Source organism: Zerene cesonia, chromosome 20 (assembly GCF_012273895.1).
Source record: "Zerene cesonia ecotype Mississippi chromosome 20, Zerene_cesonia_1.1, whole genome shotgun sequence".
Lineage (NCBI taxonomy): Eukaryota > Metazoa > Arthropoda > Insecta > Lepidoptera > Pieridae > Zerene > Zerene cesonia.
In genome coordinates, this window is record NC_052121.1 from 5,831,176 (window position 1) to 5,846,987 (window position 15,812).

Genomic DNA, 15,812 nt, shown 5'->3' on the forward strand with positions numbered 1-15,812 from the left:
CAAAAAAAAAAAAAAACAATTTACCACTTGGTTGTTATTTCAACAAACAATTTTAGATAGCAAAAATCTACTATATGTCTGGACGAATAACTCGACATTAAAAACAACTAAATGAAAAAAGAAATTAACCATTACAAAAAATAGTTTTAACTCAATAATTAAGTAAATGTTTTTTTATATAAAATTCCAGGTGACAGAAGGTGGAGTAACGCGACGTGTCGCCCGCGCAATGGAAGTTTTGCATGCAAGTGCTCCCGGGGCACGAGTCAAAGTGATGAGAGCGGCTTACCACTCCACCGCCGGCCCTGGAGTACCAGCTTCCTCATATCTTATGCAGTCATCCAGACGAGTAAATAGTTGAATACCCCTTTTCTATGTATTCAGAGATTTAAATATTCAAACCGTAATATCTTCACTAGTGACAAGTAATGTCAATGTTAATTAATTTTTCAGGTTATAACATCAGGATATAATTTTTCTGAACCTTTATCCTTACCATCAAAACCATTAGAAGTATCATCAACACCGTTTGAATCGTCACCGGAAGTAGAGAGCGAAAGATTGAATTATAAAGTAACTGAGCCAGATGACTTAGAAATATCAGAACCATCAAAGTGGAGAACTTCAACAGGCAAAAGTTCCATACGAATGCCAAGTGAAGAATCATCGTCAGCAGATAATGCTAGTATAATAGACCTGGACTCGAGGAATAGTAGCAGAAATACATTGACAAGAGGCTTCCGTGATAATGAAGTTAACGAAGAAAATATTAAGAATATACATAAGAGAAACAATCGAGTTTCTCCACTTTTAGATGCTCCAGTTACTTTAAGTACCCTTAAATACACATCTCTCTTAAACGGCAGTGATGAATGGAATAATAGACGTAAAAGTTATAGCTTCGAAGATACTGCTCCCTTAAATAATAATAGCTATTTTAGTAACAATGATACATGTATTATGGATTCATCAACAGATAGCGGTATTTGTAAATCAACTGAAATTGTAAACGATCATATTAATCAGTCAGAACTCTCCTCAAGGCGGTTTAGCAAAGAAATATTATCCGATTTGCCAGAAGAATCGTTTCAGGACTGGTTACAAAAAAATCGACCACACGCAATCAAAACTAATCGTACTAGTCCCTTAAAAGATTACCATAGAGAGTATCGACCGAATGAAAGTAACATATCTCTTCAATCTAAAGGTAAAGTTACAATAACATTACCAATTATGGTGGAAAATGAGGATGATTCAACAATTAATAAAAATGAGAATGATCGTAAAACGAAAAAAGTGGGTTTTTGCAAAACAGAATTACACTTTGCGGCTGAATCAGGTACTGTAAACATCATCGCAACAGATGAAAAGGGACCACCCTCTAATGATTTCAGGAAAAAGAAGAGTGTATTTGTACCATATAACAATAAAATTGAGAAGTCGATTACACTCTTCGGGGAGAAATCAAATGTACCTGAATTATCAACAAGTAACGATGTAGGAAGAAACGAAAGTATTGATTTCGATGAGAATACGGCAGCTACAAAAGGTATTCTCAAAAATAAAATTCCGAAACCCAAACCATATCTTTTGGGAGAAAATATGGAGCTTGGGATTTTTAATAATAATGACAATAATTATGGTAAAACAACGTTTCCAACAGCTGTTTCTCTAATAAACAGAAACTTAGAAATAGAAAAAAGGCAAAGCATTTCTAATAAAATACTCGGAAAGGAAGCAAACTATATTCTTGACAATGATTTGAGGACACCCAGTTCAGGTATTTATCTTATTCACATATTTTTGTTAAACAGTAGATTAAATTTTTACCTATTTCCGCAAATGTTTTAGGTCCGCTGAAAACAGAGTATACATTCCGGGAAAAAAGTACCAGTACATTAACTGACAATTTCGAACAAAACATACAAAAACAAAAAGTAAATGAATCTGCGATTTTAAACAGGAGTAAACCCTTACAAGAGGCAACCACATCGAAATTTAAAACGCGCCAACTAAGGGATAGTGATTTACCATATTTCGGCATCGATACAGATAAACGATCAAATCACATAACTGACAATCTTCAAGAAGAAATCTTTCACTCAGTGAAACTTGTACAGAAAATATCTAATAGTGTTTGTAACAGTGAGGCTGAATCTGATGATAATCCGGAGTACCAGAATGTTTCAAACATTAGATATTCTGATGTCCCGATTCCAAAACCGAGGACAAAACTTCTTGAAATGAGTGAGAATAATCAAAGCCGAATTCTGAACCCAATATTAGAAAGAGAAAGTGACCCTCACAGTTATCGACGGTCACGAGTAAAAAAAACAAATGATGTTATTTCTTCCGTAAATCGAAGTATATCTGAACCACCTAAGAAAGATTCATATAATAGACGAAATATCGAAGTAAAGGATTCATCACCAAAACGGTAAGTAACATATAAATAGCCATACATCAATTTAATATAGTAAAAAATTAGGAAAAAAAGTTCAATTCAATATGTGTATAAATTGGTAAACTTTTTTCTTGTCTTTGTTAATTTACCTGTGAATAAAATATATTTTCTATAATAATGAAGTGTAAATATTTCCAATTAATATTTACAGAACTGTAACCAGACGGGAGCATGATTTAAAGACTGACAAAAGTAAAATCACCGCTCTGCCTATAAGTTCTAATAATAAACAAGTTGAATCGCTTTATGTAAATATCGAAGCTCAAAAGGGTAAAAGTAATAATGTGAAGAAAGTTCATGAAAAAAGATTAAGCAGTTCAAGGAAGGAAAATACTGAGAGCAAAGTTAGTGACGGTACGTTAAAAATAACAAAAGAAAAGGAACCTTACGCGAGTATCAAAAACAAACAAACTAAAAGCGAGTATCGCAAGCCCAAGCGGACGGAAAAATTAACGACGCCCGATTTTTCACATACACGTAATGAAGATTTTTCCCCAAAAGAAACAAAAATAAAAGCAAAACATTCTACTAACAGCACATCAAGTTCTCATGAACAATCATCAGATCCAGAAAGAATTCGAATTAGGAATCAAAGCGCAACTGTTTCTGCCAAGGAAACAATTAAAGGAGACGAAAGGAAAGGAACTATACGACGAAGTAAAAATACATTACCGACAAGTACTCACACATTAACAAAACCTGTTAAAGCGCATAGTACTGAGTCAAGTGCTCGAGACAAGAGTCCTTTAAAAACAAAACCAAAAGATCTTGTACCCGTAGCTGATAAAAATAATAGTCATAGCTCCTCAAAAACACGGAGGAGTAAATATGTTATAAACTATGATGATAAAAATGGAACAGTATCATCGATCTGCAAGATAAATCCTAATCAAGATTCTTTAAGAAAGGACTACATACCAATCCACAACAGACATATTCCTAGTGATAATAAGGCGAAAAGTAAAGTTATAAATAAATCTGGCTTTCGTAAGTAATCGGTGTAAGTAAACATGTGCATGCCTATAATAGAATGCCGTTATAAAAGAACCATAACACGACATCTAAAACTCAAACGTCTTTCAGTTCAGATTCCAGAGCAACAATGGATTTCAAATGAGACAAAAGAACATAAACATTTTAACACAAAACAAAAATTCAGAACACATGTACAGAAATCTTGCCAATTACTTTAAGCTACAAGAAGAAAAGACAACTGAAATATGAAACTTAATTTATGATAAATAAGATATTGGATTTAATTTTAATAATGATCTCATAACATTTAAAATATATAAAGAACTAACATGGCTTTTACTAATTTTGAGAATAAATAAATAAAATTTGTCATGCTATATTTAAACTTTGTGTTTTATTCATATTGCATTACACGGTTGTCAGGGGGTCTCTGTCGGAAGAGCTCACAAAAACTTGGACTTTGTTATTGAGATTATTTTGAAGATAAGAAGAAAATTCTTTTAAAAATCCTCTTTCAGAGTCAGAATGATTGGTCAAAATTACAGAAATTCCCTTCTGAGCGGCGTCAAGTACATCATGATGTAACATTTCACCTGTAAAGAAAAAGATCTCATAATATCAATCTATTTTTCATGTCCAATGTGATTTTAATAATTCAACAGTAGTTTACAATAAAACTAAAGAAAAACTTTTTATGTGCTATATTTCATTTTCAGAATATTATTATTAAATAGAGAATATTCAAATGTAATTTTATATATACCGATGGTACATTTCAGTTTGAAATCGCAGATATCGCAGGCAAATTGTGTGTTTTCGCCGCTTACATTTTACAAACGCTCGAATATTTAAGAGTATTTTAAAATTCCAGGAATTTTAGTAGCTAACTCGAGACTATAATTATATTAAAATTACCTGTAAGGAACAGATCAGCTGATACATTCTTGAGAACCGAGCCGCCCGAACCAGCACACAATGCAATTGTAGCCACACTAGTCCCGTCCATTACTTTGTTTCTACCCAAAGCCAATCTTACGTGCTGTAGACCAGTTAGATGCTTCACTCTTGTAACAGCACCCGATATCGAAATGTTTTGCTCTAGTTTTAGAAGTCTACAAATTATACATAATCTTAAATAATTAGACGTCCCCGAGAAAAGATTCTAAATTTGTGGGGTTCATTTATTTGTTATATTAAATCATTCTTATTGATACTGAAATAAACTTATATGAAGTACTCTCACATGTATGTTTAAATTTTATTAATAAAATCGTAAATAGTAATAACTCGGACCCATAAAATACTCTTCAGTGATCTGATCCACTACTACGAAAAAGCTGGGTTACTTCATGAATACGACTAAATTAGGCAGATTACCTTCCAGCTCCTGTTGTAGGATCGACTCCGGGAGAGATAGGCGAAGATTCGGCTACAGGAAATGCGGATGCAAGCCAATCATTAACGCCTCCCTTCACACAATCCCAACTCGTATGTGGGGAATACAGGGATATACGTTTTTCTAACAATAGCGAAACGATGCGTTCCTTCCAGGCGCTAAAAATAAAATAAAAACCCCATATTACTATATGTTTAGTTATTTGTATATGTATGTTTAAATTATCCAACAAGTTTTAGAATAATATAAAATAGTTACCTTTGTTTTATCGATTTTAAAGGTGCAAATATTGGAGGATGATATGAAACAATCATTTCACAGCCATGATTATCGGCTTCTAATGCGACATCTTCCGTTAGATCATTTGTCAATAAAATCTTGCTTATTTGTCTGCAAAAATCAACATTCATAAATATACAAGAGGGTAAATGAAATCGAGATGCCTTATGCTTCGTGGAAATAGACATAGTATATTATAATAGCTCTTATTATCATGACGACAAAGATCTTTGTAGATAATTTAATATTTGTAAAACATTTTTTAAAAAACATTTTAATATTTGTAAAACATATTAATATTTATAAAACATTACAAAACATGCACATTTATTATATACCTTGGTGTGTATGGTTCAACTAAGAGGCCTGTATTATCCCAGCTTTCTGACAGAGCTTTTGGTGCAAAGTTCTCCAAAGCAGATACAACTTCAGATAAGTGCAAACTAGACATGTTTTCACTTGCAGCCTTAGTCACTGTACTTGAATATTTAGAAAATTGAAGTCCCTTTTTGAGAACAATCCTTGATAGTTTAAAAAACATTAGATACACTGAAAATAAATTCTGGTCAAAATTTACTTTTTTATATATTAACTAACTGCGCCCCGCGGTTTCGCCCGCGTAAGTCCGTATCCCGTAGGAATATCGGGATAAAAAATAGATGTTGGCCGATTCTCAGACCTACCCAATATGCTTACCAAATTTCAGAAGAATCGGTCAAGCCGTTTCGGAGGAGTATAGAGACTAACATTGTGACACGAGAATTTTATATATAAGAGATAAAAATAATAATGCAATACTTTCTTTATATGAATTATAATTTATTTTTAATTCCTAAAAAAGCAATTTTAAATAATTTTTACTCATAGACAAAATCTTTAATTGCAGTTAATCAAGAAATTTCAAAATTAATTTGGTTGGGCACCATAACATGCATTCACATATTTCTTCCATTAAAGGATACACATTGCATTGACTATTGAGGAAATGAGAACAGCAAGAAACCACATTCTGTACTATAGTCCACAGTTCAAGTTACAGATATAATCACAATAAAGTTTCTTATATAATGATATCCAAATGTAAAAAAAGGAATGATTAATTATTAATTAAAACCATCATTACATTCATGTCAACCATTTATTCACCATAAAATTTCACTTAAAATAATTGAATATGTAAACCAAGTAATAATATACAGCATATAAATACAAGAGTAATTTATTCTTCCACAAATTTCCAAACCCTAATTTCACCATCATCACTACATGATATAAGTTCTTGGTTGCCAGATGGATTCCATTTTACACAATTGACATCTTGAGAATGAGCATTGTATTTTTTGCATATTAAATCAAAAGTGGGTGCATTAGGATCTGAATTATCCGCCTCTTTGAAAATTCTTATTATGTCATCCCCACTGGCTGTTGCTAATAGGCCAGTGTGATGACACCAAGCAATGTCGTAAATGCACCTGGTATGATAGCCTGATAATGTACATATACATTTCCATGCTGATTCTTCATTAGGCACACTGACACCCAATTCATTATTAGGCTTATACTCCTTCCAAATTTTTACAGTGTTATCAGCACTGCAACTGGCAAGTCGCTCCCCTGTCTTATCAAAACATAAACTCCAAACTGTGGAGTCATGTGAATCAAGGGTGGCTACACAGTTCCAGTCACTGTCCAGTTGATCTTCTTTGTAAATTTTAACCGTGTTATCATATGAGGCAGAAGCTAATATCTCTAATGAAGGATGCCATGCAACCTATAAACAAAAACATATTTTCGTTTACTTCAGGCTGATTTCTATATGTTCAAATTCTATTTATGTTTAAAATTATACCAACTTTTTTAACATCTTGATTATGAGCATTCAGAACTGCTTCACAGACATATTCATCATCACCAGCCACTTCCCAAACCCAAACCGATTTGTCTCTGCCACATGTTGCTAGCAGTTGTCCTGAAGGTGACCAGGCTACACTTTTCACTTCATTCTCATGTCCCTCTAATGTTGCGTTACATTCAAACTGACCTAGTAACATATGTCACTTTAAATAATTATACAAACATATATTTAGATTTCTAATTCTTGTTTATAATATACACACCACTCTTTTTATCCCATACAGCTGTTGTTCCATCAAAACTGGCTGAAGCTAAGAAATTTCCACATGGCGACCAAGCAACTTCTCTAATTGTGCGTTGATGACCATCAACCAACATTGTCTTGACTGCCCATCCTTGGTTCTCTTTATTCCATAAATTAATTACTTTATCTTCCCCACACGAAGCAAATATTTTGCCTGTTGGATGCCATGATACGTTCCATACTATTCCTTTGTGGGCATTTATTGATTGCAGTAATTCTAACTTAGCCATTTCTTGCCACTAAATTTTGAACACATGATAAATTAAAGGAAGTGCTCGCAAATTTTAAAATTTGTAATATAACATACGAAAAGTTCGTTCTATTTAGTCAAGATAAACATATTTATATTAGTTCTGGTCTAAGGGTTTTAAACTATAACATAACCTAGGAAAACAATGGCAATGTTTAGAATAACAAAATAAGTAATACATACCAGATCTCTACGGAGTCTTAGTTATGCTATACTCAATATTGTCTTCGTTTTTACTTCAGTATTGCAAGTTTTACGAATAGTGAATTTGTGAACCAAATTCAATGACATATTAAACTTGTGATTCCAATTTGCAATACATAATTTGACAAGATAAGATTATCATTTAGACATTTGACATTTCAGTCAGATCCAGTCCCGACTGGTAATTGGTATAGATGAACTCTTTCATGATAAAGAAACAGTTGTTTTGAACAGCATAATTTAAGTTGCTGATCAGAGCAAATTTCATTGATGAAATAAATGAATTTTCTTCTGAAATACTAGGAGCAACAGGAGTTTCGGTTAAAAAATTGCAAGCTTTCATTAAAATGTTCTTCACAGTTGCCTCCTCCCAAATGGGTGGAACTATAACTGTTTAAGAGAAGAACTTTAAATGCACCCTCAAAAGACATTGTATTTGGGAGTAACTGTCGCATAGACTATAGTTATCACTTATGAACTGTCGCATCTGTAATATGTTGACAGTTCAAACTACGGAGTAGTACAATAATCTATGAAAGAGCGAGTGTAAACATTAATAACAATGTTCTAACCTAAAAACTGCCAATTTCATGTTTCCACACTATTTTTCAAAAAGCCTGATTATTTACGGGAACGGAGTTTTTATCATCAACTTAAATAAATCTAAAATATTGCAGCATGGATAATAGTAGCAAAATCATCCCACCTCATCTGAATGCTGAAATATATAGAAAGGAAACTACAGGAACATGTACCCAATCATATTTGGATTTTGTTCGGACTCACAAAGGTTAAATGTTAATTTAATAATTTGCAAATTATTGTGTCTTAAATTGGATACTAAAATTATTTTTAAATGTTCATATTATTCTGTAGATGGCTCTATATTAGTGGGATGTTCAGAACTAACCGGGCGATACTGGAATGGAGGAGCCTTAGTTTATCAAAGTAATGATGAAAATAAAAGTCCTAAAAACAGTTCGAAGAAACATATTAGTTTAACTAGCAGCACTGCAGATGGTTGTTTCACCGAAAGTTCAAATAAGGTAGTGAAGTATATATAGTTAATATTTCCATTGAAAAAAATTGTGGAAACACATTTTTTGGATTCACAGAATTTCTTAATTCATAGTATATTCATACCGTTTAAGGTTATATTATGTGATGATACTGGTGCCATTAGTATTTGGTCAAGAAATGATGATGCTTGGAAAGTGTGGAATGAAGAAGCATCTGTAGCAGAACATGATTCTGCAATACTAGCCATAGAGAGTCTTGACCCAGAGAAAACATACATTACTGCAGGTGGAGATGGACATGTAAAGGTAATGTAATCTAGTCTACACTATATTAAAAATCTACACTAGTCTACTATAAAGAGGACACTTTTGTATTTTTGTATGTTTGTAACATTTTCACCCAGAAACTGTTGGACCAATTGCAAAAATTCTTTTACTTTTTAGAAAAACGTAACTTCACTGAGTGACATATATAAATTATGTGTCACATTGTTTATCACACTCCAAAACTACTCAACCAATTTTAATCAAATTTGCATACTAAGTGCAGTTTAATCTAACTTAATAGGACTAGTATACTTTAATAGGATAGGATAGGTACCATGGGTGAAGATGGGTTGAACAGCTTGTAACTAATAATTATTTAATCTATTTAGTTTTGTCATATCCATAGTATTCATCCATTGTTGAGGAAAAAAAGAAATAAAATTGAAGTAGTTTCAGAGTATAGGAAAAAAAATATTTTTATTTACTCAACAGTCTTCAATATAAGTTATATTACTAATTGAATCTAGACCATAAATCTAACTTTTCTTTTTACATATCTTTCATTTAAGGTTTGGGATGTTAGTGAAAATATGTTATGTATAAGGAATTACAGTCTTGCCCATAGCATGCCAATACATGGTGTATCAGTTAAGCCAATGTCACAGTCCCATTTTGTAACGGGTTCGCTTGACTGCTTTATTTCATTGTGGGATGAACACACTGACAAACCTGTTTATGGTAAGATCTTGAATATATTTTGTGTAAATTATTGCTAAAGAGACTAAGAAAAGTTTCTAAATTATTCTGTATTTTCGCATCACTCAAAAATATATACTTTTTTGTAGAAATATTATGTGCATCTTTATACAGTAATCAAGTGAAACAGTAAATAATTTAGGAAGGCGAGCTGAGTCTGTTCAACTTGTTATTTATTAGCATCAAGGTTTTAGCTGACTTATATATTTACATAATTGAAAAATAAAGTACTCTTATATCTCGTTTTCATTTCAGATGTAATTGAAAATGATTGTGGAATCCGTTGCTTACAATGGATTGAAGAAAACAAAATTGTATTTGGCGATGAATCAGGAATGTTAGCTTTAATTGATGTACGGAATTCTGACAATGTGATAAAACTATGCAAGTTTCCTGCATCAATACACCGTATTTCATTTAACCCCGAGTAAGAGCTGATATATTTTTGTCACATATCTTGAATTAGATTCAGAAAATGGATTGTGCTTATATAATATTTTGTTCAATGATCTGAACTTGTATGATAATATAATATAACTTGTATGATTGTATCTGAAAGTTTTTAACATAAACATTTTGCATCAATAGCCAAAGCTGAATAAAACTGTTAACTCATTAAATCTATTTTCAGAAGTAATAACATTGCTGTATGCTGTGATAACAGAAAAGTTACAGTGTTCAATATAAAAGGCGATAAATCAAAGGTCTTACATGAGAACACTGAACATTCTAATTTTGTTAGAGGAGTAGCCTGGGATCAGTGTGACCCAAATATTCTTCACACTGTAGGTTGGGACGGTGAATTGAAACAATGCAATGTTAATAAATAATTTAGACTATTGTTTGTAATAAAATATTCCCACCATGAAATTGCTTTTTATTTTCAATTGTACCTAGGTATATAATACCTAAGTAAACGTATATGGGTAGAGGAGCTTAAAAGGGGATTTGTATATTTTCCGGTGCACGTCAGATTAACATAAGACAAGATAACCTACATTTTGATAAGAGCCTCCAGCAAGTATGTGCAGTTAATATCGGTGTGTGCGCTAAGGGGACCCGCCGAAAAATTTAAAATCGATAATTCCTGGTTCAATGAAAATCTGGTGAAATCAGTAGTATTAATTTTTACCTATTTGATTTCAGTGAGTTTATGGAGCATGCAAAATAACAACATCTAATGAGCTTGAGTATTTCTATGGCATTGTTTTTGTTTTTCAAATTAAAAAAATATGTATGCACGAAAAATTTTCATAAATAAGTATTAGAAAAATGAAAAACAAAATTAAATGCTGGGAAAGGATATTTTATTTGAGATAAATTGTTATTTATATGAGTTAAGCATGGACGAGTTAATTATTTGAGGGGGAAGGTGCCCTCCTTTCGGGAGACACGCACGGAGACGAGCCGCGCCGGCCGTGATTGGGGCTTTTCAAGCGAACCATGGTATCCAAATGTCGAAATCTGTAAAAAAAAAAACTTTATAATAGCTGAAACGGGATTAACAATTTATTTCTTCCGACCGAGACAAAATGGACATTTATTTCTTGAACTAAGAAGATACTTATATAAACATTCAGCTTATTTACCTCAACGGCAGATCGTTAGCGTCATGATCCACGCTTTGGAAGAAGAATGCTAGAGGCCAACTTATCCAAGATGACTGTTTCCTAAAAGCAAAAAAGTTTCGTTTACTTTCACGTTTACATTGAAATTTTGTTTAGTTACCTACGTCTGAGTGAGTAAGTATAAATATATAATAAAGTATTATAAATATGTGGGTACTTGATATTTTGTTAATAAATTTTTAAATAAGCCAATGAGATGGAAGATAATGAAAATATAATTACGGAGTAGATGGCATCAGTTGTGCTGAGCCAGCGTCAGATGGCGTATCCGGTGTGGTGGGCGCCATTGGCGGAGGGGTGCAAGGGCTGGTAGGAACCGGAGGTGGTGTCTTGTTGATCGCTGGGTTGTAAATCTTCGGGTCACTGACCATACGGACGAAGAACGAGCGCTTGTGGGCCAGCGCAGCGCGATTGCGTCGCGCACGCTCCTCGTTGAGATCCTGCAAATAATATCCATATGTAAGCAAGAAAACTAAGAATAATAAAAAAAACTTTTGATATTATATGGTGAAAAAATTACCCTTTCCTTGTCAGGGCCTTCCAATAACTCAGTAGCGAAGTCGCTTATAATGTCCCAAGCTATCTCTGTAATAATATTATTCAAGTTTAGTGATTGCGAAGATTAGTAAATTCTTGTTACTTTATTATGTACATCAACCATGAAATACCTATATCTTCGCGTGTTGCATGTTGATACACAACGCAAAAACGTATAACGAAATGATCTCGAACAGATGCTGGTACCATGTGGATTTTTCCGGAAGCATTAATGTTGGTTAACAATTTTTTGTTAAGGTCATCTACTTGTTCAGAAGTTTCATCTGGACCGCCTAGTAGGCGGAAGCATACGAGGCCTAACTGCAAAGTTATAAATTACTTATATTTTAAAATCATATTTAGGTACTTAAATAAATTAAAACGTTATAATAGAAATTAGGTATGTTGTCTATGGTAATTTTTATTTAATTTACCTTGACTTGATTGCAGACTTCAAATCTTTCATCTTTCTTGACGAGTTTTTCAAAATATTTAGCGAGTTCACAATGGCGTCTCACGTATTTCTGGAGGCCTATGATACCATAGCTCCTTAACATGAACCATAGCTTGAGAGATCTGAATCGCCGACTCAAAGGAACTCCCCAATGCCGATAATCAATTGCAGTATGGTCGTAACAATGTTGTAGGTACAATGGATCCACAACCAGAGCAGATGTTAGTAAGTAACGATTTGTCACCCAAAGTAGGGAACAATCAAAACTAGTCAACATAAATTTGTTAGGGTTTGTATTAAAAGAATCTGCATATTCAACTCCAGCAAGGTGATATTTGTGTTCAGGGCAAAGAAAAGCACTACCAGCATAAGCAGCATCAATATGTAACCAGACGCAAGGAAATTTTCGTACTACGGGTCCGATTTCTGGAAGATTATCGAAGGAACAGCATGATGTTGTTCCTAATGTAGTACTGACAAAAAATGGTACTAAACCAGCTTCCTCATCTTCTTCCATAGCCTGAAATTTTCTTATAATCGTTACCTGGTTACACTATACGATGCAATATTATACAGGTTTACTAAATTTGACACAAAAAAAAAAATATGATAAACTAAGAGTTCATTCACTTATCAACCTTTATTTTTATTTATTTTTTTTAATATTGCCATGATGTGAAATATAGTAGGTAGGTATTAGACATTATTTAATACTTTGGCGGTATAGTTTTATCCTTGGAACATTTCAGGAATTTGAGACGAGTCATTAGGAGCGGTGAAGAGACGCCTTAGCGCCGGTACAACGCCTGGCACTTTTCAATTACCGCCCGATTATTTGACCCGCTATGCCATGACCTACTGCGGAAATTCATTAACTCATCTCCACCTATTAAACCGTTTTCATCAAATTAATAGACGGGGATAGGAATACAACAAAAAAAGAAAAAATCTAAGTTGTAGGTGGATATTGTTTTGAGAATTATAAGACAAATTTTGTTGGTGCGAAAAATATAAAATTTTATACCTCTTTTAAAATTTCGCCCCTTAAGCATCCATGTTCATCGGGTTGTAAAATTCGCAGTTTTACAAAGCAAATCATAGCTGCCTTTTCGACACACGAATGAGCCTCTTTAGAACAATACGCTATTAGCTTGGATAGCAAAAGCCCCTCATCGACTGAAGGGAATTGGTGCTTCAGGCGTTTGATAGCCGCGGCTCGCGCGGCAAGCATTGACACAAGAACACTTTCGCTTGCTGAACCCTATAAAGGTTAATTGATAAGTGAACAGTAGAACATTATGTATTTAAATCCTCTCCGAATAAATTTAAAATGTGTATTAAACAAGTTAATCTCTGCATAACCTATTCTTAAAAATGAAATCTAGATTAGAAAATAGGATAAAAGCAGCTCATTTAAGATACTTTCATTGCAGAACCACTCATTGAAAACCAATAATAATATCTGAATATAATCATATCTAATAATATAATTATGCCTATTAACCGTATAACAGTTTGTACATGAGAGTATGTATTTTATTATATAAGTAATTTAATTTTTACTTTATACGTATTACATCGTTGCGAAGAAAGAAAAACATTTTCCAGTTTATTTTAGGTTACATTCTCTCGGTATATATCTCTTCGATACATAGGTGTGTAGTAGACCACTTGACTGAAGAAAAACTAGCTCCATTCAAATTGTGCGAAATTTCTTAGTATTGTATATACGGATAAAAATGTAGTAAACCTACCTCGATCACACCACCACCCTTACTGCCCTCCTCTAATGCTAAAAATGCTGGAGGTAATCCAATCGCCTTCCCTTTAAAAACATTTAATATATAGTATGATATCTGTCAATGATTTCAAAACCACAATATTTATATCTAAAAGTTGTTGATTGTGCTGGGATCTCTATAAAATTGGGATAGTGATTGTCAAGATTAATATACAGTCATGTAGAAAACCTATAAGACTTTAACTACCTTTTAATAATGCAGCTAATATTGTTTAAATGTACTGTAAATATTTGAAATACCCCTTATAAGTATATACTTTATATCTACCCACTTAAAAGGTCGGTCATGCCTTTGTTTTATCGTGTAACATTAGCTTTGACTAACAATCTTCCATTTAGGCAATTATTTAAATCAACAAGTTATTTTTATCTCGAGAGACAATTTTTTTTTTCGGCTTATATCGTATTTAAAATACAATTTTCGACTTAGCAAGCATATTAATTTATATACATAAGAACCTATACTTTTCTTTCTCATATTATTCTGGTAGTAAGGTTGGTAGGTAACGTGACTTAAAATAACAAATCATTACTAAACAAAACTCATATGACGACTGAATGTTAAGGTTCATGTGAGATTAAATGGTTATTTTTCATATTTTTACTGATAGATTTCAAATAATTGATGTATTTAAAATAAATAAAAGATATCAGTTCTCGAAGAGGTAAAACATAACAAAGTATTTTCAAATTTTAACCTACCCATCCAATCTAACATAATGATCTCCAACTCCGTGCAAGCAGGACTGGCAGCCTAAAAAAATATAATAATTGAGAAGATATTAACTTATTCCTAGAGCATGTACATTAATGAGAAAAACTTGGTATGATTTAATAAAGTTTTAAGTTTAGAAACAGCTTAATATAGGTGTTATAAGGCATTGCAAAACTTAGATACAGCCTATGGCTCCATTGTTGGGCTGAGCAGTCGTGAAAATAATTTTAATAAATACGAAAATTAATTGATTACCTTTACAAGTTATTTTTATCTGTGCCTATTTTTAAAATAATTTAAAAAAGCAAACGTACAATACATACGTTTTACACTTACTTTTTTTTATTTTTATACATTTTATGTATAACAATTAAAATATCACCTGGCCGCAGGTTGGGGAAAACCCTTCCGCTGTAGCATCGAAATAAGCGATAGATGTTCAACTAATTTTCTACTTCTACTATTTTTCTATTTGACTATTCAACCGCGACACAGCCGAGTGACATTATGATATAAGTGTTCAAAGTTACATCAATTAGTTCAAAATAAAAAAAAATCACATCATCAATTTCAAATCGATTTTCTCCATTTGACTAAGTTGTTAGGGATGTGAGATAAAACCTGCTCAACCAACAAAGACTTTCACAAATCTTTATGATACAACAATCAGAACCATTATATTACTTAACAACTGGGAAGAAATGATTGACGAAATTTGCCCCTGGCTTACGTACTGTAACGATCTCAAGATCAATCATCGCGAAAATTTTATTATATTCATATCCTTTTACCTGTATTTTTTACGTGTACGTATAATCATGTGAAATATAAGTATCTATACTTAGTCTGGCCATAAATACTGTTACACTTAATTATAAAAAAATATTACATTTGAATTTCGAATCTGTC

The 15,812-nt window shown here is 32.7% G+C and overlaps 4 protein-coding genes across 6 annotated transcripts in view; 2 read left to right on the top strand and 2 right to left on the bottom strand.

Annotated features, from left to right (window-relative positions):
- Positions 1–3,824, top strand: part of LOC119835177 — a 10,656-nt gene extending 6,832 nt beyond the window's left edge. The window contains exons 2-6 of one of the 2 annotated variants that reach the window (XM_038359866.1): positions 191–349; positions 454–1,780; positions 1,852–2,437; positions 2,616–3,464; positions 3,548–3,824. In XM_038359866.1, the coding sequence (XP_038215794.1) occupies positions 191–349; positions 454–1,780; positions 1,852–2,437; positions 2,616–3,459 (2,916 nt within the window). In that variant the 3' untranslated portion in view covers positions 3,460–3,464; positions 3,548–3,824. Of the gene's footprint in view, positions 1–190; positions 350–453; positions 1,781–1,851; positions 2,438–2,615 lie in introns of both variants that reach the window. The other variant, XM_038359864.1, reaches the window with a different exon arrangement.
- LOC119835178 (probable cytosolic iron-sulfur protein assembly protein Ciao1) lies at positions 3,815–7,878 on the bottom strand. 2 transcript variants are annotated; one of them, XM_038359868.1, is made up of 6 exons: positions 7,706–7,878; positions 5,453–5,663; positions 5,094–5,225; positions 4,817–4,993; positions 4,355–4,551; positions 3,815–4,032 (listed from the first exon to the last, which is right to left on the bottom strand). In XM_038359868.1, exons 2-6 carry the CDS (start codon positions 5,653–5,655, stop codon positions 3,848–3,850), a joined length of 894 nt encoding a protein of 297 aa, XP_038215796.1. In that variant the 5' UTR covers positions 5,656–5,663; positions 7,706–7,878; the 3' UTR covers positions 3,815–3,847. The 2 variants fall into 2 exon arrangements, with proteins under 2 accessions (XP_038215796.1, XP_038215795.1); XM_038359867.1 differs by lacking the exons at positions 3,815–4,032; positions 4,355–4,551; positions 4,817–4,993; positions 5,094–5,225; positions 5,453–5,663 and adding exons at positions 6,234–6,885; positions 6,968–7,155; positions 7,232–7,511 and having other exon boundaries at positions 7,706–7,870.
- Positions 7,879–8,226: 348 nt separating this feature from the next.
- Positions 8,227–10,632, top strand: LOC119835179 (methylosome protein 50-like). The gene is made up of 6 exons (XM_038359869.1): positions 8,227–8,516; positions 8,603–8,772; positions 8,878–9,051; positions 9,582–9,750; positions 10,024–10,195; positions 10,400–10,632. The coding sequence occupies exons 1-6, from the start codon at positions 8,405–8,407 to the stop codon at positions 10,596–10,598; spliced, it is 996 nt and encodes a 331-aa protein (XP_038215797.1). The 5' UTR covers positions 8,227–8,404; the 3' UTR covers positions 10,599–10,632.
- Positions 10,633–11,079: 447 nt separating this feature from the next.
- Positions 11,080–15,812, bottom strand: part of LOC119835054 (tyrosine decarboxylase) — a 7,149-nt gene continuing 2,416 nt past the window's right edge. The window contains exons 2-10 of the mRNA XM_038359661.1: positions 14,891–14,942; positions 14,142–14,212; positions 13,412–13,648; positions 12,368–12,907; positions 12,065–12,254; positions 11,917–11,981; positions 11,619–11,836; positions 11,358–11,438; positions 11,080–11,232 (exon numbers count right to left, since the gene is read on the bottom strand). Of these exons, the coding sequence (XP_038215589.1) occupies positions 11,121–11,232; positions 11,358–11,438; positions 11,619–11,836; positions 11,917–11,981; positions 12,065–12,254; positions 12,368–12,907; positions 13,412–13,648; positions 14,142–14,212; positions 14,891–14,942 (1,566 nt within the window). The 3' untranslated portion in view covers positions 11,080–11,120. The remainder of the gene's footprint in view (positions 11,233–11,357; positions 11,439–11,618; positions 11,837–11,916; positions 11,982–12,064; positions 12,255–12,367; positions 12,908–13,411; positions 13,649–14,141; positions 14,213–14,890; positions 14,943–15,812) is intronic.